General features: G+C 32.9%; 2 protein-coding genes across 4 annotated transcripts; one reads left to right on the forward strand and one right to left on the reverse strand.

Moving 5' to 3' along the window:
* Nucleotides 1–3,214: 3,214 nt before the first annotated feature.
* Nucleotides 3,215–13,329, reverse strand: LOC105340431 (BLOC-2 complex member HPS6). 2 transcript variants are annotated; one of them, XM_011446467.4, is made up of 19 exons: nucleotides 13,209–13,329; nucleotides 11,573–11,704; nucleotides 10,944–11,033; nucleotides 10,467–10,680; nucleotides 10,237–10,345; nucleotides 9,979–10,141; nucleotides 9,776–9,890; nucleotides 8,669–8,777; nucleotides 8,360–8,498; nucleotides 8,159–8,251; nucleotides 7,619–7,730; nucleotides 7,383–7,438; nucleotides 7,126–7,294; nucleotides 6,666–6,808; nucleotides 6,093–6,170; nucleotides 5,657–5,757; nucleotides 4,988–5,135; nucleotides 4,136–4,194; nucleotides 3,215–3,626 (listed from the first exon to the last, which is right to left on the reverse strand). In XM_011446467.4, the coding sequence occupies exons 1-19, from the start codon at nucleotides 13,266–13,268 to the stop codon at nucleotides 3,488–3,490; spliced, it is 2,229 nt and encodes a 742-aa protein (XP_011444769.3). In that variant the 5' UTR covers nucleotides 13,269–13,329; the 3' UTR covers nucleotides 3,215–3,487. The 2 variants fall into 2 exon arrangements, with proteins under 2 accessions (XP_011444769.3, XP_065923316.1); XM_066067244.1 differs by lacking the exon at nucleotides 3,215–3,626 and adding an exon at nucleotides 3,657–3,720.
* Nucleotides 13,295–27,710, forward strand: LOC105340430 (threonylcarbamoyladenosine tRNA methylthiotransferase). 2 transcript variants are annotated; one of them, XM_066067246.1, is made up of 15 exons: nucleotides 13,295–13,400; nucleotides 14,325–14,496; nucleotides 15,663–15,764; nucleotides 16,447–16,610; nucleotides 17,701–17,767; nucleotides 22,250–22,370; nucleotides 22,563–22,666; nucleotides 22,893–23,059; nucleotides 23,539–23,684; nucleotides 23,780–23,840; nucleotides 25,141–25,260; nucleotides 25,650–25,712; nucleotides 26,153–26,236; nucleotides 26,375–26,548; nucleotides 27,190–27,710. In XM_066067246.1, exons 2-15 carry the CDS (start codon nucleotides 14,331–14,333, stop codon nucleotides 27,292–27,294), a joined length of 1,644 nt encoding a protein of 547 aa, XP_065923318.1. In that variant the 5' UTR covers nucleotides 13,295–13,400; nucleotides 14,325–14,330; the 3' UTR covers nucleotides 27,295–27,710. The 2 variants fall into 2 exon arrangements, with proteins under 2 accessions (XP_065923318.1, XP_065923317.1); XM_066067245.1 differs by having other exon boundaries at nucleotides 13,396–13,537.
* Nucleotides 27,711–27,902: the final 192 nt, after the last annotated feature.

Here is a 27,902-nt window from a genome sequence, read left to right on the forward strand (position 1 = left end):
ACTTCAAAAAATCATGATTCAATGCTATATTATTTACAAGTTCGGTGTTTATAACTTCAAAATCAGTTGAACAGATTGAAAATTCAAGTAATTTCAAAGTCGTATCTTGGATACAGGGTAACCAATTTCTATTCTTGTTTACAGGGGGGGGGGGGTCCATTTTACGGGGGGTCATTTTTCTTCATGTTTGACATGAAGAAAAATAACCCCTGAGTCTTTTTTCTTCAGAAAAATCCAATTATTCTTCAGCAAGAAAAATGACCCCCTGTCATTATATATTCTACTGGGGTCATTATTCTTCATTACACCGACATTTTCTCATAGCAAACAATTTTCTTAAATTTATATAATTACACATACAAAGAAATGGGGGATAAGATTGCGCAAATGTCCATTCCATTGAGTCGTAAAATACAATATTTTTTTCCTAATTAAATGGGCATGGTCACGATTTTGGTCAAAAATTATTTTTCCGATTTCAATATTTACAACGCTTCAAAAAGGCATTTTTAATAGGCAACCGAAATTTGAGTGTCATTTGTTGACTTATATAGTTATAGAGCTTGAAATTCTTCGCTATGTAAACAAAGCGTTTGTTTACATTTTGAACGTTGAAGTAAAAATTTCAGTTTTAGACATAAAACGAATGTGTTGAATGTTAGGAACAGTTTATCAGTGTTTAAATTAAATAAATAGATAGACAAATAAGCTGGAAAAAGATTTTTTTTCCTGAAATATTGAACCTATGTAAACAAAAACAGGGCACGAGCCTTGTTTACATGAAGAAGAATGGTGAGCCCTGTATCTTGCTTATAACTTTACGAATGACTCTCAAATTATACTTGATCATTAGAAATGCATTTCTAAAGCATTTTAAATAATAAAAACATAAAAATAGATTTTGACCAAAATCGTGACCATGTCCCTTTAAATCTACTCAAATATATTTTTTATAAATACAAGTTCGAAAAAGCACAAATTCTAACTATATTCAGTTTTTAATATGTTTAACAAAAGTTCAGAAAAAAATATTGCCATTATTTTTTGTGGTAACGAACCAACAACATAAAAATCCTATATAAGCTTAGCTTATATCTGGTGCTCTTACCACTGAACCATATCAGACACAACATAGAACTCTGTATACAGTATGTGAACCATGTGTGAACCGCGTTAGCGGGTTATGTAATTTTTTCTGCAATGATCGCTACCTTCATAACCCGAATGAATCATATTTCATTCGATTTAGTTTATATTAACATCTTTCTTTTAGCTAATTGATAAATTGATTATGAAAAGTAAGTAAAATTTAATGCACGTAAGTACGTTAGCTAAAAGAAACGGCCAAATCGTCTCCTGTGAGACTTTGAGTCTGACCAGAGACATTAATAACATTGTGTTATTTATGTATCTGGTCTGACATCGTCATGATTATTTCGTGCAGTCCGTGATTTTTCCTAGGTCGCGGTAGGTTTGGACCAATTGATAAACAGGGCGCGTGGAAATATGTCCAGTCAGTTTCAGCCGCTGCAGATTTCGACCAATCGATAAACGGGGCGCGTAGATTTCAGTCTGGCTGTTTCTATTTAAACAATAAAACGCTTTCTTTGGTGATTCATTCGGGATATGAAGGTAGCGACATTGCAGAAAAAATACATAGCCCGCGTTAGCGGGTTATGTTATTTTTTTCTGCAATGATCGCTACCTTCATAACCCGAATGAATCATCAAAGAAAACATTTTATTGTTTATATTAACATCTTTCTTTTAGCTAATTGATAAATTGATTATGAAAAGTAAGTAAAATTTACTAAATGGCTGTTAATGTACGTAAGTACGTTAGCTAAAAGATACAGCCTGTGAGACTTTGATTCTGACATCGTAATGATTATTTCGTGCAGTCCGTGATTTTTCCTAGGTCGCTGTAGGTTTGGACCAATCGATAAACAGGGCGTGTCAATATTTTTCCTGTCATTTTCTTGTCCGTTTCAGCCGCTGTAGATTTCGGCCAATCGATAAACGGGGCGTGTAGATTTCCGTCTGGCTGTTTCTATAGAGCTATGAATTAACTATAAGTTTCCGTAAGAAATAGAAGGAATAATACTTGTTGGATGTAAATATAGAGCTATGAATTAACTATTAGTTTCCGTCAGAAATAAAGGGAATAATACTTGGTAAATGTAAATATATTGTTTTGAATAATTATTTTTTAAAATATCAAATTTATTGATATTCTAAATCTTAAGTATCTTGTCCGATCGTGTACAGGCATTTTACACGCCTTTTCCACCAATCTTCTATAATTTGCGATAAGAATATTAATTAAGCCTGCAACATCATGTGATACTCTAAAACACAACACGGGGCGTTTAGTAACCCACTCGAAAAAAAAAATAATGTTGATTTAACGTTATTGATCAAATCTAATAATCTCCAGAAAGTTTGCAATATATATAGCTTGCTGAAAAAACATCAAGTTGTACTCATTTATTCTTAAAATTAACCATTTATTACGGCATCTATATATAAAGCAACGTAAGTGCTTTCTTTGGTGGCTCACGCGATAACAGTAAGCCAGTATTGGAGAAGAAATACGCCTTGTAAATGTTATACCTATGACAGTCTGTGGTGAGTATAATCAGTCTAGTGTGACTACAATCATTAACCTGACAGTCTGATGTGAATGTTGTATATTGTATTGGTATGTAACTATTTTGACAGGAAGTGAATATGGTATATTACATGGTATATACCGGTATATTCACAGAGTAGCGCAATTACGGACACCATACTACAATGTCTGTCTTTTAAAAAACACTACAATGTCTGTCTTTTAAAAAACAAATTTGATGCATAATGTCAGAATACTGAACATATTTACAAATAAAACAGTATCAATAGACACACAATATCATGTTTGGAAGAGCCTCATGCTACATGATATTGACCAACCAAGCCATGAGCGGATCCAGAAATTTTCCCGGGGTGAAAGAGGAAGGGAGTTGGGGGGGGGGGGTGAGTTCGAGGGATAATTTTGTTTGCCTTGGTGGTGGATGGTCCAAGGCGTATTTTTAGTAACTTTACTATTTAAATTTTATATGTTTGAATTTCATGACCTCCCCCTTTAGTTCCGTGCATCAAAGCATCCCACCCTCTTCTTGCTGGAAGGCGAGCATTGGCAGTTTGAATAAACAACATTACATATCATCTGAAACAATGATTAACAAAATAAATTTTTATTTACTCCTTGGAAGTATTGCACTCTTTTCCACATAAACATTGACAACATAAAATTCAATTATTAATATAAAAATACAGTAAAAAACAACAAGCTATATAAAATAAACATTTTGAGATATGTCAACAATCTAAATTTATCCATGTGTTTTGCTAAACTGCTTGAGTTGTTGTGATCAAATCAAAAATGATCATCTAAACTCTTCTTAAACTATGTATGTACAGTACTGGTGTAAAGCTTAATCAAAGTGTCAATCTGCTGGGTCCTCAGCCAGCAGTTTTTTCTGCAGTATAGGTTTAATCTGCCCAAAGGGAACACAACTAGATGAGAACACATCCAAGGCTGTCCATGTATCACAAGGGGGAATCAGTTCAGTCACTGAGCTCAAGCTGAAATATACACCATGTTTATTATCAGTTCAGTCACTGAGCTCAAGCTGAAATATACACCATGTTTATTATCAGTTCAGTCACTGAGCTCAAGCTGAAATATACGCCATGTTTATCATCAGTTCATTTGTTAACCTAATGTACTAAACTCCAGTAATTGTTTAATATTTACCTACATACAAAGCAGTTTCATATGCATATAAAGACATGAAATATATTATAATATATGTATTACGTAAACCCTAATTTCTGTAAATAATATGTTGCAGGTCTAATCAAAATAAACCCTGGATATGAGGGTGTTTTGTACTCAAGATTCTTTCCTCAATTGTCACAGCATCAAATTACAAAAAAACAACCCACTTCAATACTTTTAAGTTCTGCAATTATTTACACTGCATTAGAAATTCATTTTGGCAGTGTACTATCATTCAATTTTTTCAAATCTGCTAGTGTTAAAGTCAACTAAAGTGAAGCCTTCTAATGTTAGTATAATATGTAGGTCTGACCTTTTGATATTTGGCATCAAAGAAAACACCATCACTGCATAGTCTGTCAAAACATCCTCCTAAAAGACAAGAAAAAAAAATATCAATACCTTGCAGTCAATATGCACGATTTCTCCTTCCCAAAATGAAAGAAATTAAAACATGATTGATTAATTTATAGATCTCTGATTGGCTGTATCCAGCATTAATGAGATCACAGAACACCTACAAGGTGTAAATAAACTCCATTTTATGTGTATAACCAAGTTTAAAGCTGAACACCGCTCGTAAATAGGCACCGTCACACAGATATCTGGTATATAAACCCTTCGATTTCGTTACACCCGATTGCACACCTGAACCTCGTGGCCGACATGTAGTATTCCTTTCGTGGTCTTTAGATTTTATGCATTTTTTTCTTATCTTATGTTCATTTTCTGTTCGTAAATAATGCATTGACCAATTTATTTGATGTTACAAAATGTAGTATTCTCCTGGCTTCAAAAAGTGCGTAAAATTTGATAATTTCATCGCGACCGGGTAACACGGCGAGGCAAAATGTACGTCCACACAGGTGAGACCTCTACAGCGAAGTACTTTGAACTGTTTAGAGGTCTGTCCCTTATATAAGGGTTGTAGGGACAGCAGTGATTAAAGAGAAATATGGCAGACAGTGCCTATTTACGAGCGGTGTTCAGCTTTAAATTACTTGAAGAGATTAAATTTGATAACTTAGTTTCAATCCATCCAGAATCATAAAATGAAACAATTATTGCTGGGATTTTTTATCAATATGATGAATTACATGTAGCTACCCTCAAAGTACAATACTAAACTAAATACCAGTAATACACATAATTGTATTATGCTGACCTTGTTGAACTTGTCCAGGAGGCGGTGGAACAACAGGAAGTGAAGCTGTGAGTTGTCGCAGTAGTCCCGCAGTAAATCCAAGGACAGTTCCCATTGGCCAGCATCCAGATAGAACTGCAAGGCCCGTGTCTCACAATGCTCTTGTTTACTGTAAACAATCATAATATTCATAACAAATGTGTTACCAAACATAACAGATGTATTACCACAAATTACAAATGTATTACCACACAGACCTGTAGATACCGGTAATTGTGCATCTTATATATTTTATTGTAAAACAGTTGTCCTAGCTTGCATGGTGACCACAATCACTTGTTTTGCCATAAAGTTTACCAAATAATATCAAGGTGAACTTTTATAACTGAAACAATTAACATCTGTGATGTTGACAGGTAATCCTAGGTGTCCATCCCCTGAGGTTTAATTGTACATAGTAAAATCATATGGAGGTACAATTACTACAAACTTATCAACATCATGGAATGTCACTATGGATAAAAGTACCAGAATTCACTTCTATTTTTACATGCAAGATTCTATTGCAATTCTTAGCAACAACATCAACACTAATATATGCAGAATTCTTCCTGATTGATTCTCCTTCATTCCTTTTTATTTACGGTACATATATATAGAGTCTCTAGTTAGTATCATCAGAGCACTAACCTGGCCAACAGCAGAGAGACAAATGCCTGGGCCGAATCAGGGGAGGTCACTACATCATCTATGTCTTGTATACAAACAACAGCTCGTTCATAATAATGAATCTGTTCAAAAGAAATTCAATGTAATCGTCAAGCTTGCCTATCTAATACAACTTAAGATCTCCAGTATGAATAATCGAATTACAATATGAAAATGTATAATAAAACAGAGGTTTTTTTTCTATGGGTGCATATTTCTCTTGTCTCAAAAACAAGAATTTAATTTTTGCAATTTCATGCTATGCTGTGCTATTATCTGGGATGTATTATGCTAAGTATAATCAGAGACATAAATAACATAAATGTTATTTATGTGATTATGTCTCTGGTATAATAAATGAAAAGCATATTAGCTGTATAATATTTTTCTGATTTTGACAGCAAATACCGGTACATACCGCTTGTCGCTTTCTAATGAAGGCAGACACTCCCACTTTCTGGTCGTTGATCATTTGACAAATCTTCACAAACTGCATCTATCATAAAACAATGAGCAGTAGATATCTACATCAACTATGAACATACTTTTTATGTATCTTTAAGTCTGTGACACATTATTTTTTTATTTGTGACAATTCTATTTTGTGTTTACTAGTAATAAACTTGCTTGCAGAGACTAATTCTTCATGTAGATTATATTTTTATTTGCAACAACTTTGTTTTGTTTTTACTGGTGATAAACTTAGTAACTTACTGCAACCAATTTTTTTGAGGAATCCTATGTGAATTACATTAAAAATAAACTTGTAGCTCAGGATTTTATGAACATCACAAAATTTTGTCATTTCAATGAAAAATGCTTTTTAGTATTTTGTTGTTCATAGAAGTACTGTACATGTAGTTCTGGGACACATGTGTACAGGCAGTCAGAGATCTTAATTAAGATAACACTACTTGTATATTCATCTGCCCTTCCTGATTTTGTACTTTTGTCTTATCTTCAATTAAACAACAAACAATGGCGTCTTTACCAGTTTTTTTGGTTCTAGCTTGTACAGAAGACGACAGATGTGCTCAAACATTGGGACCGCAACATCACTGCTGACTGGGCTCACAGAAACATCCGGGGCCAGAATGCACTGCCAGCGCTGGATCTGGGCTGCACTGATATCATCTACAGAAAATTAATCAAGTTAATCCACAGCAATGAGAACAGGTAGTAGGTTAACCCTATGTGATTTTAAAAAAAAAATGCTCATGACTCCAAATAGCTTTAAATATTCTGCAAATTTCATTTGATTTTTAGGAACATGAAATAAGTTTTTCTGGTAAAAAATTGTTTAAAATTGCACTACATATATAATGTATGAGATTTGTATTCAAGTTTTAACAATTCACAAAAGACAAGGAAATTTACATAAGTTTTTTATTTGTGTTAAAACATTTGAATGCAAGTTTACAATTTGTAAAAGACAAAAGAAATCTTTAAACCTGTATCAAACTCCATCTGTGATTCAAGAACCGCCAGGACTTGTTTTGGGTTGGAGTGGGCCAGAGAGAGGAGGCGGGCATGGCGGTCCGACATGAGGAGAGAGGAATTGGGGTCAAGAATGTGGAGAACCTCATCTTCAACACAGGTGGGGCAAGCTAACTTAGAAGGCTGTCAATCAAAAAAATGTCATGTATCATTTACAGCTCAAGAGAATGCACATAAATCTAATAACATCACTTTAATGAACTGATTTTACCTGAAATGCTTCGGTAGAAATATTTTCCAACTTCCAATATTCTTCCAGATAAGGTGCTTTTATTAGAAAAAAAAATTCATTTATAAATGTATTAATACATGTACTATGAATGATTTTCAATTGAATATATATATAGAGAGAGAGAGAGAGAGAGAGAGAGAGAGAGAGAGAGAGAGAGAGAGAGAGAGAGAGTCAATGAAACAGAGATATTACAAACTGATAGAGCTTGTTCCTACCCACAATTTCAGCAAGCTTTGTGCCTGGTTTCTGGTCATTAGATTTTTGCCAGGTCTGCTTTAAGTGTGACAAACTTTGCTTCACCTTAGTTGATGGATTGTCAGTTTTTTCCTAAACAAAATATTATCAAAATATCTTCAATGAATTTAATGCAAAAGGCAAAATGTAAAAACTAGACCAAGGAAATAAGAGTTTACTGTGGTTTAAACCTCAATATTTGTTGAACACCATTTTTCATGGATTTTGTTGTTCAGTCAATCCACATTTTCAAATGTTCATTAAAATAAAATATCTAATAACATATTGTAATGAAAGAATCATTGACCAAGAATTCACATATCCTTGAGAGTGTGATTTTAACTATTTACATGAAAATTGATGACCATGAATATTGATAAAACCACAGTATATCCTGTTCCAAATGATTATCAGTACATGTATAGAACACTTTTTTCACTTCCTTGCATCAGACTTTTCATATGAACAGGATAGAAAGTACATGTAGAATAACAAGCTGGCTAGATAATATGATAAAATACCTGCTCAAGGTGAGCAATATGAAGAGCTGTTGTTTGAAAGTCCTTCAAGGATGATGTCGTGCTGAAGTCCCATTCTTCCTTCTTTTTTTGTTTCTGAAAACCATTAATGTTTAAATAAACATTTGCATATTGGATCAAAGCAGAAATACCAAACTAAATAAACTTTATGATACATCTTGAGCCAAGAGTGAGTGCCCTTACCATAATGACATATACATTGTCCCCAGTGTACACAGCAGATACTACCGAGGCAGGGCTGGTATTGCACATTCCCAAGAACACAGATCCCTCTTGTGGAGCGATTGAGTTCACAAGTTTCCCTGAGTCCATGTCAAATAAACTAAAGAAAATTCAATAAAAATTATGCCATACCTTAAAATCAGTCCACTCTTTATTTACCGGGTATTCGCATGTAGGGTGCAAGTTGTTATTAAACTTCAAATGATTAAATTACATGTTTTGTTTCAGGTGAAATTACTATAAGTATATAGTACAGCTAATGACTCTTACAGCAGATTAGTCTTGTGAAGAAGACCAAGATTTCCTTGGTGACAAAACCAAGTGGCACCCTTCTCTATTTTGTCTGCACCAACCTCCAACTGTACTTCATTTAATTTATCTGTAATAATACAATAATATCACATGAGTGCTAAATGTACTTCATTTGACGTTTGAGAATACATGATGTACAGAGAAAAAAAATTAAACATGTTGCATAAATTAAAGGAATACATTTAAAAACTGCGTTAAGACACAATTAAAGTCAACAATGGATTACTGTAAATTCCTTTTATTAGGCGAGTACTTAATTCCGTGATCCCGCTATTTTGTATCAAATCGCAAGAATGTAAAATCCCGAATGCAGAACATTTATCCATATTTCTTATAGTTCCCAACTCTCAGAAAATAATGGTGAGATTTTTATATCTGCGAGTGGTGCTTTTCGCAATTTTACCCAGATATAAATTCCTCACGTTTAAGAATTTACAGTATGCCATTACGAATATATTTTCTTTGTCCCAAATCAATTAACATTAGTAAAATAAAAATATGTTAAAAGATAGTTAAAGCTTTGTACAATTTAAGTACTGCTATATACAAATAAAATATCCTAGTGAATTCATAATGAAAATATGACAAATGTAGATTGTCTAATTCTACAAAATTGATGTTTCTGATGAAGCATTGGTCACTACCCACATAACAAGTATTAAACTCTTCGTATATATACTACCCCATTCACTCTCCTTACACATGTACATGGAACCTTTCACTTTCCCTACACATGTACATGGAACCTTTCACTTTCCCTACACATGTTCATGGAACATTTCACTCACCCTACACATGTACATGGAACATTTCACTCGCCCTACACATGTACATGGAACATTTCACTCACCCTACACATGTACATGGAACATTTCACTCGCCCTACACATGTACATGGAACATTTCACTCACCCTACACATGTGTATCCAAACATTTCACTCTCCCTACACATGTTTATCGAACAGTTCACTCTACCTACACATGTGTATCGAACATTTCACTCTCCCTACACATGTACATGGAACATTTCACTCTCCCTACACATGTAATCATAATGTACTCACCACACATTCTGCTCCCAGCAGACAGCCTCCGGATCACGCTGCCCTCCTCTATGATTGTCAGTTCCATTTTCTGAGTATTGTACGCATAGCCAAGCATTGCATATTTATTTCTTACCTATAAACAGTAAATATAATACATGTAAGCCCATTGTTTTCAGAAACTGATATTCAATAACAGTAACATGGAATTTGAATTCACAAACCTGAATGCTGATGCTGATGAACTTGAATGCCAATGAAGTGAAATCAAATGCTTGAGAGGAGGTGGAATTTTCCACAACCAAAGTGTAAGGCCCTGAGTACATAGTGACGGAGTTTGAGCTTTGGTTCCAATAAATTACCATGGACACTAAAGGGGGCTTACTTCTAATAAAATAAAACCAATTCAAAAACAAATTTATAAATTATGTACTCCTCTGGGTTTTTTTAGACTTTTTATTCTGTGCATTCTTATTGCTTACTTTATGACAATAGCAAGTCCATGCTGCAAAGGATGAAGATGACAGAGACAGATGTTGTGCATGATGGCTTCCACCGGACCCAGTTCACGCTCTGATACCGTCTCCTCCCCTGTGAAAGCATGTCATTGCTCAATAATAATCAACAATTTGTAGAACATCAAAGTCAACAAACACGACAGATATTTCATTTACTCTGATAAAATGTTCATACATATATATTCAATATTCACCATTTGTAATTTTCCGTCTACATATACAGAATACAGACTGTCCTGAGGAGGAAGTTGTTCTTTTTTCACACCAGTAGAGGGTATTGTGGGTAGGATGCAGACACACGCTAGTGACCTCTGACCTGTTACTGTTGCATATATTAAATTCCTGCTCTAAAATCCAGATTCTGTCAGCACGGAACTTCCAGCATTGAACATATCCATTCTGCTGGACCTATAATACAGCACCTATCACTTGTATATCTAGATACATGCATGCATATCTGTTCTATTTATTCTGAGTCACAAATAAACTAATTGGGACATTCTATTTTTGTAATATGATTGAGTTAAATATCTTATATCATCTCTCTATAATTATTAAATAAAGTAAAGTATTTCAAAATTTGATCATTGAAAAATTTGCTATATACATGTATCGGTACCTTTTACATTTATAGTCAAATAAACCTTCACTAGATCTCAGCGGATACTTACAATATAAACTGACTGATTGGCATCATATGACAAGACCTCTAGAAGAGGTGGATCTAGGTTTTGTAAATCAAGACAGCCTTTGTTTTCATCCTGCATGAAAATTTTTGAAATAAACATCATTAATACATGTAATAACACGTAATTAACCATGCTTTCATTTATCATTATCAAAATACAACAATAACATTTCATACTTAACATTAATCTCGGCAAGATTTGTTGATACTGAAAAATTCTAACTCATGTCTCAGTTTTCGTAAGAGTTGTCGGTCAAAATTTTTCAGTCTCGATGAATCTCGCTGAGATTAACTTAATATGCAATTACCAGTACAATGTTACATAAAATACAAAACAATTTTAGTTATATCAGATATTGTATAAAGAATTATTTACACTAACTAAATACATGTATGTTAATAACTCCCCTTAATCATTCTTTTAAAAATATTTTTTTTTTGAAGAGTTATGGTTGTTTGAAGAGGTTTTATCCCGAAAAATTCACCAGCAGTCCCTTATATATTTTACCTCACACAGTAAGGGTAAATGGGTTTAAAAAAAAAACAGAGACAAAAAATGTCCACTATACAGAATTGAAAAAGACATCTTAATTTGAAAATTTTAAACTGTACCTGTGTTGTATTTTTTGTGTCAAATGTATAGAGCTGTCTGCCATCTCGAACTGATACAAACACATGGCCAGGACAAATCCAGACTCGATCTAGTGGCCCATATTTCTCTTTACAAACCACATCCCTGTATAACTACAAGGGCAAAAGAAAATTTCATGTAGTCAACTGTTGATTAGGATTATACACCAAACACGTGATATTTCTTTGTGTCTATATATAGATGTCTAGTAGAGGAACACGTAAGTTGTAAGAACTTGTTTCCAATCCTCTTGTGTAATTACACAATACAATATGTTCAAATCAAATCATAGATGTACATGTATATATGTTGTCTTTCAAAATTTGCAATGCATGTATTGACATCCATTCAGAATTATTCAATAACTGTTCTTGCTACTGTGAGCAAAGGTATCATAAAATTAAGGATATTGCACCTATTATTAAAATACTGTTATTGACATTTTATCCTATAAAATCTCACGTTCATCTAATGCATATACACAGTCATCGGACACATCAACCAAAGGTGTTAAGAAGAGGGGGTGCTCATAGCTCGGTAAAATTTGTGTTACAGGTATAAGGAATTTATGTCAGAGATAGCGATCAACCACTTTGCTGAATATGCTCTTTGTTTTCAACGGTGCGTTAGTTTTAGTCTTGTTTATTTGGGTATCTTAATGGCTATCTAATTCATGCCTTAATTGTCATAACTGGGTTATAGAAGGAGTGAATAATCTTGAACTTGATAACCATGATAAAAGTATAACAAATTCTCAAGTTAGTTATTGTTAATGGCAAATTTATTCTACATGTTCTATGGTGAAGAAAACCAGTTACCTCAATCTAATTAAAATTAGATGTTAGATCCATTCGCTTACTCGTAAGCGAGCAGATCTAACATCTTATACTCTGTCCCAAGATGACCTGGATTCATATTTTCACATTTGGCTTAATTGCTTGATATTTTTAAACACCTCAGGGTTCAAACAATGTTCATTTAAAAGTATGAGAAATTTCCAAGATTTCTCAGTCGAAACGCCCCTGTTAGCTTATCAGGTTTCAATACAATGCTAAAAAATGTGATGTCTACAGGGATTTTGTATTGCAGCAAGCCCGAATGATAACGCTGAACAATTGCGCAATGTATTCCGAGTACTTCCGAATGGAGAAAAGATGTAAACATTTCCCATCATAAATATCCGTAAGGAATCTGTTTTTGTTCCTGTGAATTTTTCTGAGTGAAAGATGATAATGTGTCAATGAAATTATCTTGGAAATTATCCCTTTCAACTATTTCAGTTGCACTTCTTTCACAGGTATGTGTATTTTTATTAAAAATCGTCCAAATGTGCTGCATAAATAACTTGGGACAGACTTTAATTTTAAATAGATTGCCAGTAATGTTTAACTATTATATTCTGTATAAGATACATGTAGAATGTTTACCTGCTAAAAATCAAAAACCTAACAGTTTACCTGTTATATTATTTAAATATGTAATTCTCAAGTGCCATACCGAGTCCAATATGTGTCCAATGTACCATTCACCTGTGTTTACATAAGTAATATCTTCCTCCCCCTTTTTTATTTGTTTATTCCATTTAGTCTTTATCAATAATTCCTTTATATTAAATACCTGTATGCGACATATTGGAACAGTTTTTTCCAACGAAAAAAGAATAGGCGCTGTTGACATAGTCCTTAATCTACTCCATCATAGTCCTTGTTTACATCAACATGTCCTTGATAGGTACTTTCTCTTTCCGAGAACTCTCTTGAATGGAGATACAAAAGGTTGATCGCACGTTCGACTTCCGGTTTTAAAAAGGTATTGCATGTTATTTCAGTGTTTCAAAAACATCTGTATAATATGGCTGTACATACACAATTTATGTGATTTTATACACAGGGAAGTTAATGACAGTTAGGGAATTTTATGTAGTAACCGTACTGAGTTATCTGTAGGTATGTCGTATATGTATTTGGCACTAATTAAAACGATTAAAAAAAACTTGCTAAAATCATAGAATGTTTTCACTGCTAAATCAAAACGCATGTTTCAAATCTTACTGTTACCGGGCTATTAGGAGAGTGTAAATCAGTTCGTAAAATGAGCTTCAGACTTATGGGTCCCGATAGATCAGTAGTCAGAGTGCTAGTGCGATAGTGTAAGCAGGCTAGTGCATTACTGGGTTATCATGCAAACAAAATAATGGTGATCTAAGGACAGCAACACAATCTGTAATTGCAAACTGGCACTCACAGAAATACTGTTGATTCCTAATTAAAAGAGAGGAATTATATGCGTTAAATTCGCAAGACTTAGCACATTTCCCGAACTTTTAAATTTTGCTTTTATTTTTTTGACAAATGTAAACTATTTGAAACTGTGATAAAAATTTGGCGTTAGCGATTTTTATATTCCCTTAATTTGAGGCAAAACAGTTGAATCTCGGAGTTAAAGACTTAAGTAAAGTAAAGAGTCTACAGTAATTGAATTTAAAATGAATACAACTGTATAAAAATTGTAAATTTAAAATGAATATCTTAAGTGAGAAAATGTTGTTTACGCAAAATCTCCCTCTTAGTCAAGCTGGTAAGGGAAAGATTTCTCCCACTCTGTATTTTTGAAAGGTTAACAAGTATGTTGTATACAGTATAATTATATTGATATATTTACTCTTAAGATGCCATAGTTAGTATTGATTGAAACAGGCTTTCAAGTTGTTTTTTTTTTCTTTTTTTGTTGTAGATCACAATGCCTGTAGCTGATTCTTCCCTAATTGATGACATTGAGGACATTGTCAACAAGAATTCCTCTCCAGGTGAAATTCGCCAGGAGAACAAACGATTGGTTGTCCCGAAATCCAGGCGCATCAAGCAAACCAGAGAGGAGCCAGTCCAAGCAGACAGCATTATACCTGGTACAAAGCTTTCTTTTATTATTTAAATTTGGAGATTTTTTTCAGTACTTCAACGCTATTAAAAATCTATCAAACTTTATGGGAAAAAAAATTACACTATGAAATATTTGAAGTAATGTGACATTATATAATTGTAATTCATGAAGTAGGTAGCATATATTACATGTAACATTGTCCTTCATTAATTCAAGTAGAATGCATCATCTTATTGTATATATGATATTGCCTTTGTCATGCAACAGTTATATGTAATGGTTTATGATGATTTTATTTTTTTCAATTTAAAAGTTATAATAAAAAGTCTTTTGAGATTAATATGCATTATATTTTGTTCAAACACATTGCATTACAACAATTCTCTTGATTTAAGAAGATGGGGGAATAAAATGGCGCAAATAGTATAGTCATAAAATACAATTTTGAATTCATTTTTTCCCAATTAAATCTATTTAAATATGTTACAATACAAGTTTGCAAAAGCACAATTTCTAACTATATTAAGTTTTTAATATTTTAAAAAAAGATAAGAAAAATAAATATTGCCAGAAATTTTGGTGGTATGGAACCCATAACATAAAAACCCTTGATATATAAGATTAGCTTATGTCAGGTACTATAACCACTGAGCCATTTCAGACACAACAAAGTAGGCTGTTTAAATATTATGTGTGACCTTGGCCACGAATTTACGGACTTGTATTATTATTTTATCAAAACGTTCAATTGATACAAAATGATATTTTTAATGCATAGTGGGACATATCTCCATATTTTTGTTGATTGAAATCGGTTTGTTTTCATTAGACCTTATTTAGACTATGAGAAAAATATGGAGCACAGACCCACTCTGAAAAAAAAAATGCCTTGAAGTTCTAAAAAATGACAGTATTTGCTGGTTTTGATATGTATACACCTGTTTGAGTCAACATATTCCAAGTATTGAACGTATTTATATGTTAAAAATCAATGATATGTTAAATATGTATTGTTTTAAATGATTTTTTAAAACAATATCAGATTTATTGATATCTTAATTTTTCAGTAGCTTGTCCGACCGTGTATGGGCATTTTACACGCCTTATCCATCCATCTTCTTTGATGAAAAAGACTAAAGTCTTCTTTTGGAAAGAATTGAAAATTTTAACCTGTGTTTGAATATTTCACAGGTACACAGAAGGTATGGCTCAAAACCTGGGGATGTTCTCACAACAACTCAGACAGTGAATATATGGCTGGACAACTAGCCTCTTATGGATACAAAATCACAGGTCTGACCAAAAAACTCCTCAACTCATTATTTTCACTATCAAGTTAGGTCTAATCACGCTTTGTATCCAACAAGCATTCTTGTTTCTTTCTGTTGTCTATATATTTAGGAATAATTATATTTATTCTCCAAGTAATTTTAGAGAAATGCCTGTTTGTGGAATTTTGGTTTTGTAAACAAATGTCTTCAAACTCAAGTGAAACAAAGAAGCCTTTGACTTGAATTTGCTGAATGTAATGTACCCGGTAATATATATAATACGTAATTTCTAATATATGTTTAAAGATTTTTTTTCAATGTTAGGAACATTTTTTTATAGAGTTTTTCATTAAATTGCATTCTTGGCAGTGGTTGTTTGAATCCAAATTGCACAAACATTTTTTTTTTAAAAGATCATTTATAATTTATGAAATTTTAATATAACAACAAAATCAAATTCTTCAGAATTAGATAATTTTTGATAAATGACTCTAGGTTGAAAGTGAAAATAAATTCACAATAATTCACATAGCATTTAGATTCCTCTATATGCTAAGAGGCTATAACGTGAGGATGATTTTAACAGTCAATTTTTACTTTGTTAGAGATTATACAAATGGACTACCTGTATTTTATGCATATACTGTAGTTCTCATGTAAATACATGTGTGTTAATCTACCTTTGTGTATTGCTTGACCTGCAGATGACAGTGAGTCAGCGGACCTCTGGCTCCTCAACAGCTGTACAGTCAAAAACCCTGCAGAGGACCACTTCAGGAACGAGATCAAGAAAGCAAGAGAGAAACAGAAGAAAATCGTGGTGGCAGGGTGTGTGCCCCAGGGACAACCAAGGACGGACTATTTACAGGTGAGACCTGCTGATGCGTGATGTATCCATATACATGTAACTTATATGGATATCTCAATGTGTATTTATCAAACTTTGATTCCTCATCATCAGAATCAGCAGTTTGTTTTTTACTTTTTGAGCAAGATCTTATGTACTTAGATGTCTAGTTATTTTGATTTTGATACTGTAATGCTGATTTGATCAGAGTTATGGATATTGTTGCTCAGGTGAGCGATGTGGCCCCTGGGCCTCTTGTTAACGTTTTACTGCTTAAAATTACTCAACCTTTAATTCCCAGTAGATTTATCAGTGATGCATCTCTCTTAAAGAATTATTGGTTGTGTAAGCTATCTTATTGAATTATTCAGATAGTGATATGGTGCTTTGCAAGTGAAAGCCTATTAGACCATTTCTGTAAAAGTCAATCTCATTTGGAAAATACTTTTCATTTTTGATTTCCAATGCCAATTTCATTATTTTAAGCTTTCATGGGCTGTTTTGTACATAATACGTATGGCATCCACTATCTTCAATCACTTAGTTTTTACATGTTCGACTTCTTTTCTAAATCAATTTCATCCAGACATGTAAAAAAAAAAATTCAATGAAGAAGAAGGAAACCACGCATCATGAAATTGGTTTAGAACTAAGTTAGCATGAAGAAGTTTCTAACAACATTCTGTAACATCATCTTGGAAAAAATTTGATTTAACAATTTAAATATGAATATACCGTAATTTTAAAGGGTTCATTTTTATTCTTGAGGGTAGAATACATTGTACTACCAATATTTGAATTCATATCATATTTTTTAAATTATTATTGTTTTATAAATTCTAAAAAAATAATCTCTTGAAAATATCATAAAATTAGATTTTGTTATCTTGATGTTATAATCAATAAATAATTTTTTATATGAAAATGCATGGGCTTTAAAAATAATGATGTTTCTAAATCTTGTGTATATTTTAGAATGTTAGTGGCTATGTCTATTTGTAGCAGACTTAGAATGATTTATTGAGTCAACTATGATCTTCATACAATATGCTTACTGGTATATTGACACATTTTATCATTATTCATGATGTTTTATATTCTATACTTGTAGGGCCTAAGTGTAATAGGAGTACAACAGATTGACCGGGTCACAGAGGTTGTAGAGGAGACACTGAAAGGTCAGGGTCACTGGTCAAGTTATGATGAATTAAAGGTCACAATTTTATAATGTGTTAAAGAGAGGCTAATTTGTATGTGTTATTATTCAGTATTATATCACAAGAACATAGAATGTTATCTAAAGCCGTCGAATGATCTAGAATTCATGAATAATGACTGTTTCAGTGTGGGAGGAAGTTCGTGTACCAACTTATAAATATTGAATTACAGTCTATTTCAGTACCGATATATTGTGACAAATACAGCCCTCTTGAATTTTTAATTAACAAAATACAAAAACAAGTTAGTCTTTTGCCTAGCAGTAATAAAAAGCTTGTTCAACAAATTTGGTTTTTAGCTCACCTAAATATTTCTGATCACTTTTTGTCTGGATTTCTGTCTACTAGTATCTGTCCATCAGTAAGTTCACATTTTTTACCTCTTGTTTTTCAACCAAACCATGGACAAAACATTATTGGATGAAGGAGGTGGTAGTTTGATAAAATAAAGGGCCACACTCCCTTTTAAGGGGAGATATGTAAGAATTAATGAAAAATTCATGGTATCTTTCAAAAATCTTCTTCTCAAAAGCCAATAGGACAGAAAAGCTGTAACTTATGTGAAAGCATACTCAGGTAGTGTTGATTCAAGTTTGTTCAAATAATGATCCCAGGGGGTAGGGTGGGGCCACAATAGGGAGTCAAATTTTTACATAAAAATATATGGAGACAAATCTTGAAAAATCTTCTCAAAAACGAATAAGTCAGACAAGCTGTAACTTGTATGGAAGCATTCTTAGGTAGAGTAGCTTCAAATTTGTTCAAATCATAATCCCTGGGGTAGAATGATGCCACAAATGGGAGGGGGGGGGGAGTGAAAATTGTTTATAAAATTTATATGAACAGTTGTTAAGATCTTTTTGAGAACTGCAATGATTAATATGTGATACAACCATGAAATCATCCAGTTACAAAATTGTCCTAATGTTTAACAAAGAATATCTGGAGAAAATTTTTGAAATCTTTTTATAATGATCTATTTCACTACATTGTCAAGATATTTTGTTTAAGACTCCATAAAGCTGACTTTATTTTGGTTATTGTTGCTTAGATGAGTGATGTGGCCCATGGGCCTCTTGTTTTGTTTTGTTATACATGATAAGACAGTCAAGTCCTAGCTGTTAAACAACTAGTTGGTTTATTAGGTTTGATCAAACTGGTTTAGCCACTACGTTTGTTCTTGATATGTTTTATAATTTTCTCAAGTATAAATTGATGAACTCTGAAATTATTTTTTATTGAAATAAACATACATGTATTACTGAAACATTCAACTTGATAACTGTAATTCAAAAGAAAAATACTTTTACCCTCATTTTGTCTGGAAATAGTTTTTAGCTCACCGAGACGAAGTCAAGGAGAGCTTATGCTATACCCTCGGCGTCGGCGGTGGCGTCGGCGTCGGCGTCCGGACCTGGTTAAAGTTTTTGTTGCAGGTCCTGTATCTAAGCTATTACTTGTCCTATCTTCACCAAACTTGCATGGATGATGCATCTGGACCTACTTATGGACTTGAAAGACTTGGATGCTGAATCTGGGTCCTAAATTTCAGATGCTGGAGGAGGTTAAGGTTGTTTGACCAGGTTAAAGTTTTTGTTGCAGGTGCCCTTTGATAGCAGTATCTTAGTTACTGCTGATCTGTACTTCACCAAACTTGCATGGATGGTGTGCCTTATGATACTGATGCACCAGACAGGCTTGAGTGCTGAATCTGAGCTATAGGTTTCGGATGCTGGAGGAGGTTAAGGTTTTTGGAGCAGGTTAAAGTTTTTGTTGCGGGTGCCCATTGATAGCAATATCTAAGTTACTACTGGTCCTAACTTCACCAAACTTGTATGGATGATGCGTCTTATGATACTGATGCACCTGACAAGCTTGAATGCTGAATCTGAGCAATAGGTTTCGGATGCTGGAAGAGGTTAAGTTTTTTAGAGCTGGTTAAAGTTTTTGTTGCAGGTGCCCTCTGATGATTATATCTTAGTTACTACTGGTCCTAACTTCACCAAACTTGTATGGATGGTGCGTCTTATGATACTGATGCACCTGACAAGCTTGAATGCTGAATCTGAGCAATAGGTTTCGGATGCTGGAAGAGGTTAAGGTTTTTAGAGCTGGTTAAGTTTTTGTTGCAGGTGCCCTCTGATGATTATATCTTAGTTACTACTGGTCCTAACTTCAAACTTGTATGGATGGTGCGTCTTATGATACTGATGCACCTGACAAGCTTGAATGCTGAATCTGCGCAATAGGTTTCGGATGCTGGAGGAGGTTAAGGTTGTTGGACCAGGTTAGATAAAGTTTTTGAAACAGGTGCCCTCTGATGATGATATCTTAGTTATTACTTGTCCTTACTTCACCAGACTTCCATGGATGGTGTGTCTTATGATACTGATGCACCTGACAGGCTTGAATGCATAGTCTGGTTTCGGATGCTGGATAAAGTTAAGTTTTTAGGAACAGGTCACATGTTTAATAGATGATAGTACTATTTCAAACTTGCATAGTTGATTTAACTGTAATATGAATGAATCGCAGAGGTAGCTTCAGATGCAGAGCTTGATCTCCATTATCAAGGATGCTAAAAAATAAATCTTAGTTATTACTGGTCCTAACTTCACCAAACTTGAATGGATGGTGTGTCTTATGATACAGATGCACCTGACAGGCATGGATGCTGAATCTGAGCCATAGGTTGTGGATGCTGGAGGAAGTTAAGGTTTTAATTGCTAGTGCCCTCTGATGATGATATCTTAGTTATTACTGGTCCAAACTTCACCAAAATTGCATGGATGATGTGTCTTATGATACAAATGAACCTGATGGGCTTGAATGCTGAATCTGAGCCATAGGTTTCGGATGCTGGATGAGGTTTAGTTTTTTTGGAACAGGTCACCTGTTTTATAGATGATAGCTTGCATAGTTGATTTAACTTTATTATAAATTAAATGCAGAGGTTGCTTCAGAAGCAGAGCCTGATCTCCATTATCAAGGATGCTAAAGAAATCTCCTACCTCACTCAAACCAGCTCGATAGATAGATGTGTTTGTTGATAAATGATATAACATGATTCCTATGATAAAGTATTGTATGATATGAAACAATATTGTTTGATATGATACAATATGATATCATATGTTATATTATAAAAAAGTTACACGATACGATATGATATTGTATCAATTTTTTTGATATTTTATGATATGATTATGTATCATGATATTGTTATGTATAGTATTGTATATTATGATACAATATTGTATAATATTATATTGTATTTTTAGTTTATTATTTTATCACATGATACAATTACATAAGATATTGCAAAATATTATATTGTATCCTATGATACAATATTGTATATTCTATAATACTGTATCATACAATATTGTATAATATGATATTGGTTTCAGTAATATAGAATTATATCACATGAAATTGTATTATATGATATTGTAATATTATATAATATTGTATCATACGATATTGTATGATATGATATTGGTTTATATGATATATTATCATATCACATGAAATTGTATTATATGATATTGTTATATATTTTATTGTGTCATATGATGCAATATGTATAATATAATAATGTATTTTATAATATTTTACCATATCACATAATATTGTATCATTTGATAAGATACAATGTTGGAATCAAATTATATTGTATTATATGATATAATATCATATAATGTATCAAATATGTTTCAGTGTCATTCAATACAATATCATTCTATATTATACAATATAATATCATGTTTCAGTGTTATGATGTATTATGTAATATGATATTGTAATATGATACTATATTGTATTATATTTTATGATATTGTATTATGTGATCAAATACAATAAGGTATAACACAATACAATGTCATATCATACGTTACAATATCAAATCTCATTATTGTTTATTACGGTATTTTATTTATTATATGATATATATTATATAAGAAATATGACATGATGCAATATTTAATTTTATATCATTGTATTGATTAACATATTAACATATGATTATCATAAAAAAATTTATCAGATGATATACGATATTTTGTCAAAACAGAATCCATGAATATCCAAGATCATAAAGTATGATTTTCATATAAATTGATAAAGGTGGTCTTATGAAGGTGATGTCTCATAAGGGTGATGCTCCGTCTCGGTGAGCTTAGTAATCTATGATTACCTATGTTTTGGGTTATGTATTGCTATATTTTTTTAAGTACAGTCAAACTTCTTTATCTCAAACTAGATGGGACTGTTAAGAAACTTTGAGATATCCAAATATTCGAGATATCGAGGGTAAAATACTTAAAATATAAGGGGTTGGGACTTAAAAATTACTTTGACATATCCATTGTATTTGAGATTTCAGTGTTCGAGATATCAAAGTTCAACAGTAGTTTGTATTACAAAAAAATTTCATATTAGGTCATTCTGTTAGACTATATGGTCAGAAAAAACTAGAAGGGAAAAAGGTTGGAGGAGCAGCCCTGAGCCTGCCCAAGATCCGAAAGAACCCACTTATAGAAATCATCGCAATCAACACTGGGTAAGACTGTTCATGTCACGGGGCAAATTAATCCAATTTTTATCAACCATAATTTATACCAGAATGCTTGTATGCATGAGAAAATCCAGTCAAAATACAAGCAAAATAAATGAGGGAAGTTGCTTGCACACAAAAATGCTATTTGACTGCTCTAAATATTTTTCCATTGACTAAATGCAAATTATTTTGTAGGTGTCTCAATCAGTGTACGTATTGCAAAACAAAACATGCTCGTGGAGAGTTGGGTAGTTATCCCCCAGATGAGATTGTGGCGAGAGCCAAACAGTCGTTTGAGGGTAAGTATCGACGAAGCATGTCTGTCCAGTCACAACATAGGGTGGGAAAAAAAGAAATTCAGACAATTCACCCATTACAATAAAATTCCAATAATAAAGTTATCAAAAGATAGTTGTGTTTTAGCTTCAACTTTTGTTACATGTATTAGTACAAGTATATAAGCCTACATTTAAAAATATTAGAATAGTGCTTTCAATAAATATTTGAAATGTTGTAATTTTTTAGAGGGTGTCGTTGAAATATGGCTGACTTCTGAAGATCTTGGTGCTTATGGTCATGACATTGGAGTGACCTTACCCCAGTTACTATGGAAACTAGTGGAGGTTATTCCAGAAGGTGCCAGAATGAGGCTAGGAATGACAAACCCACCTTACATCCTAGAGCACCTTGAGGTTTCCATTTATTATTGTCTCAGCATATTCAGAACTAATATAATGGGAAAAAAAGTTTGTGTAACAACTTTACAGTAGATTCTGACCAAGATTCTGAGGCACCCTGCGAGTGTATTCAGTACACAGTTTGTGTAACAACCATATTTACAATGTTTACAGGAGATGGCCAAGATTCTGAGGCACCCGCGAGTGTATTCAGTACACAGTTTGTGTAATAACCATATTTACAATGTTTATAGGAGATGGCCAAGATTCTGAGGCACCCGCGAGTGTATTCAGTACACAGTTTGTGTAATAACCATATTTACAATGTTTACAGGTGATGGCCAAGATTCTGAGGCACCCGCGAGTGTATTCAGTACACAGTTTGTGTAATAACCATATTTACAATGTTTATAGGAGATGGCCAAGATTCTGAGGCACCCGCGAGTGTATTCAGTACACAGTTTGTGTTACAACCATATTTACAATGTTTACAGGAGATGGCCAAGATTCTGAGGCACCCGAGGGTGTACTCCTTCCTCCACGTCCCTGTACAATCCGCGTCCGACAGCGTACTCATGGACATGAAGCGGGAATATTGCCAGGCGGATTTCAGACATGTGACAGACTTTCTGAAGGAAAGGTATTATTAGTTAATTTTTGTTGTTTTTTGGGTTTTTTTAATTACTGTTCTGAATTTTCTGATGAATATATCTACAAATTTTCCGTTTTTCATAGAGTGCCAGGAGTTACCATAGCAACAGATGTAATATGTGGATTTCCCACAGAAACTGAAGATGTAAGTTATCCTAGCATATCATGAATATAAAAATATAAATAAAATTTTATATGTTTTATCATTTTCTTGCAAATATAATCAGTATCTACATCAATGGTTAATAATTTTATATACCTACACACAAATTTTGAATTTGATTCCAGTCAAATTCTGGAGAAAATTCAAAATTATTTCAAAGATTCTATACTATATTCTCAGGTCCCAGGTTACCATTTCCATCACATTTTGTTGATTTTTCTTGATATTTACACATACCTATGAAATCAATTGAAATCAATATATGGAAAATTTTCTAGGATTTCTTCTTTTCCTCATTATACCGGAAAATGCATTTCTTACAGGATTTATAATGGAAAAATCTGACATCTTTCATCCATTTGGAAATTCTTAGGATTCCTTTCACACTTTTTCAACATTATCATCTGGGTCCTTTTCATGTCGTTTGCAATGCAAAATCCCTGTAGACTTCTCATTTTTGGCTGTGTAGTGAAAATGAAGCAATAGAGGTTCAGGGTGTGTCTTTAAAACAGAAAAACTGATCTTTTGTTTGTTCTAGTGGATGAATGTAGTTTTGGCACCAAGGTATTCATTATTATTGAAATAGTAAGCAAAAAGTGGTGGAAGCAGAAACTTTGGACAGAGTATAGTATAATGAATACCGGTAATACAATTCATACTGATTAAGTAGCTAGTTTTCTCAAAAATTAAATCTTGAATAAAGCATATTTAATTCCAAAGGTACATATATATATGTATCTTAGTTTTGGTTTGTTTTTTATGAAAAAAATTGTTTGATGCAATAACTAAATACAGCAAAGAGTGCATCTGAAAACCTTGAACAGTTTTTAGCACTGCATATGTATAATATCAGGTTTATTATAAAACATGACCTGATTTGTGGACATTCTTGTTGAATTCTGCATAAAATTTATATGGCTAGTGAGCTGTTATGTGATATATGTAATGTAGAATTGCTGGGAACCTTATATTCCTCACAGATCTACTCGTATCTAGTGTTATAATCATGCAGAGAGTGAAATACCTTTTGTCCTACATCATTTAAAATTGTTAATTTTTTCTAGTTGGCACATAGAAGTACTTTCTATGAGAAATTGGATACTTTAATTAGTTCATTTTACTTTTTCATTACTTTTGCATATACTTGTATTGATTTTATGGAAAAAAAACTAAATAATTTACTGGTAAAAATTAGCCTTTAATATCTAATTTAAATTCAATTCAATGAGAAGAAAATATTGATTTCATAGGAAGTTTAGAATTGTCACTTTTATTTTAATAGGATTTTGAAGAAACCATGAAACTTGTAGAAGAATATGAATTTCCCAGCCTGTTTATTAATCAATTTTTCCCAAGACCAGGGACACCAGCTGCAAAGATGCCAAGAATACCTGCTCAATTAGTAAGATTTATCATGGAGGTATTTGAATTGTTTTAAAATGTTAAAAGAACTCAGTTATTTGCATGCAACAGAGAAAATGTTACAGATAAATGTACCGGTATTTATCTGTCATGCTCACATTATTGAGTATGAACATGTTGGAACAATCATTTAATTCATGAAATTTCTTTCACAAACACAAGAATGTGATTTATTTTTGTAGTTTAAATGCCTTTCTTGGGTTTTTACTAGTTTTGAATATAAGTGTATCAGGTATCTCCTTGTATTTATTATTCCCTAGTGGAGAAAATGATTAAAGATTGTGAAAATCTATTGTCAAAGTATTCTATAGGGCTACACTCCAAATACTGGGTTTAATTTCTTACGTTTTGATATGGATTTATTTTTAGGTCAAACAAAGAACCAAAAAAATTTCCGAGCTGTTCCATTCATATAGACCTTATGATCACAAGGTACTGTTCAATCACCTTTAAAAGTTTATACAGTCAAACTTCATTATCTCAAACTAGATAGGACTGTTGTAAAAACTTCGAGATACCCAAGTATTCAAGATATTGAGGGTAAAATACTTTAAAAATATGTGGATGGGACTTACAAATCACTTCTACATATCCATTGTATTTGAGATACCAGTGTTAAAGATATTGAAGTTCAACTGTATATGAATACATGTATTGCATTCATTTCTGTCTGAATGGTAACTTGGCTTTAAGAATTTTTATACACCTTTAATGGAACTTAGATTTAACAGCTAAAATTCAAGAGCATTTACTTTTTATTCAAATGAATATTAATATTATTGATAATGAATATTAGTAGTGATGGCAAATTAGTCAGTAAAGTGTGAAAAAAGTTGTGAACATTACTGTGATGAGTTGTGTTGTTTGTTCAGATGAGTGAGATACAGCAGGTGCTGGTCACCGAGACGTCACATGACCAGCAGTATTATGTAGGTCACAACAAGTTCTATGATCAGGTTAGTAGTTCTACCCTACAACAGTCAAAATGCAGAGAAAATTGTTCAGCAATCATTTTATTGACGTTGATATGACTTGAGGAGTAAAGATGAAATGTATTAGCTTTCATTACTATATCAAATTTGATCTTATTGAAGGTCCTAGTTCCAAAAAATGAGAATTTGATGGGTAAGATGGTGACAGTTCGGATTGTGGAGACAGGTAAACATTTTCTGAAAGGACAACTTCTGTCAGATAAAGACATTGTTCAACCTGACGTTCCTCTTCCATTAAAGAAAGGCCAAGTGTCTGGGGCATCAGGTCTAGTGCAGGTTTGTAGGCAGTGCTGTAAATGACTCAAAAATAAAGCACACCCAATTGACAAGGAAAACAAAAATGCTCATATTTTTATTTTTTGCAAATTAAAGATATTTTTCCCAGATTTTAGCATTGCTTGTAGATGTTCCCTTTAATCACAGCATTTAATTGTGCAAACTAATTAAAATAAGATCTTTGATCCACTCCTAATAGATCGCTACTTTGTGTAGCAATCTAATAGGAGCAGATCATAGGTCTAATTTTAACAGACCCTTCACGATAACTGCAGGACTGTTCTCTTGCAGGGCAAATTGATATACTTTGCCTAAATTTAAGATGGTAGATAATAAAATGACGTAAATGAAACAATTGACTTTACGCCATTATTCACCAAATTATGTCCTTTTGCCTGAAAACGAGCAGTACTGCAGTTACAGTGAAGTGGTTATTTGTGCAAATCTTTACATATTTCATGCACCTTCAACAAATGGATGAGTCCCATCAAATTTCATGGTCAAAAGTCACCAGATTAAATGAACTGGTGGCCCATGCCCAAATATTGTGCAATCAATATGTAGGGGAAGGGGACATGTGTGCTTCATGTACAGTTATTGTTTGATATACTGTTCTCAAATGTTCTTTCACTGTTTTACAGATTGAAAACAACTCAAACCACAATATCTTTATGGCGGTGTCGTTGTTTGCAGTGCTTATTGCAATAGTGTGGAGATTTTACAGTCTATTTCTGGGAACCACATGATAAACTTGACTGAGATTGAAGAAATACTATAAATCATGTGGTTGGCTGTGATAGAACAGAAAACAGGGATCTGTGTTCTTTATCTAAGAAACCTGCATCTTGTGTGGTGAAAGCATGATGTATCATCTGGGATTGTTCTAATTTCAAAGATGAAAAAGAGTTTTAGTTGATAAATAGATTAGACTGGATATTTTTGAACATTTATGTCAACTATACCCATCCGTAGCAAGAAGATATGGTTTGTCCATATTACCAGTACTACATGTTTTTATCTTTTGTTTCAAAACTTCTCATCATTTTCTATTTCAATTATTTTAAAATTTGAATGAAATTAGTCAGTATTATACATGCATGTTGAAAGAAAATTTGTTGTTAATGGTGAGGTCATGGTCAAATTAAATGGTAACAATACATTATATGGATGGAGGCTGTATCTCTCATATAGTTTCTTCATTTTTTAATTGAATAGACTTAAAGGTCAAATTATAAAGGTCAGATACCGTATTAAATCAGGTTTTATTTACTTGTACACATGATCTGTAGAATGTGTTTGTAGTAGAGGTCAAAAAGTCAAAAGGACAGCTCACAGGTTCAAAATCCAAAATTTC

The sequence above is a fragment of the Magallana gigas genome, chromosome 7, assembly GCF_963853765.1.
Source record: "Magallana gigas chromosome 7, xbMagGiga1.1, whole genome shotgun sequence".
Taxonomy (NCBI): domain Eukaryota; kingdom Metazoa; phylum Mollusca; class Bivalvia; order Ostreida; family Ostreidae; genus Magallana; species Magallana gigas.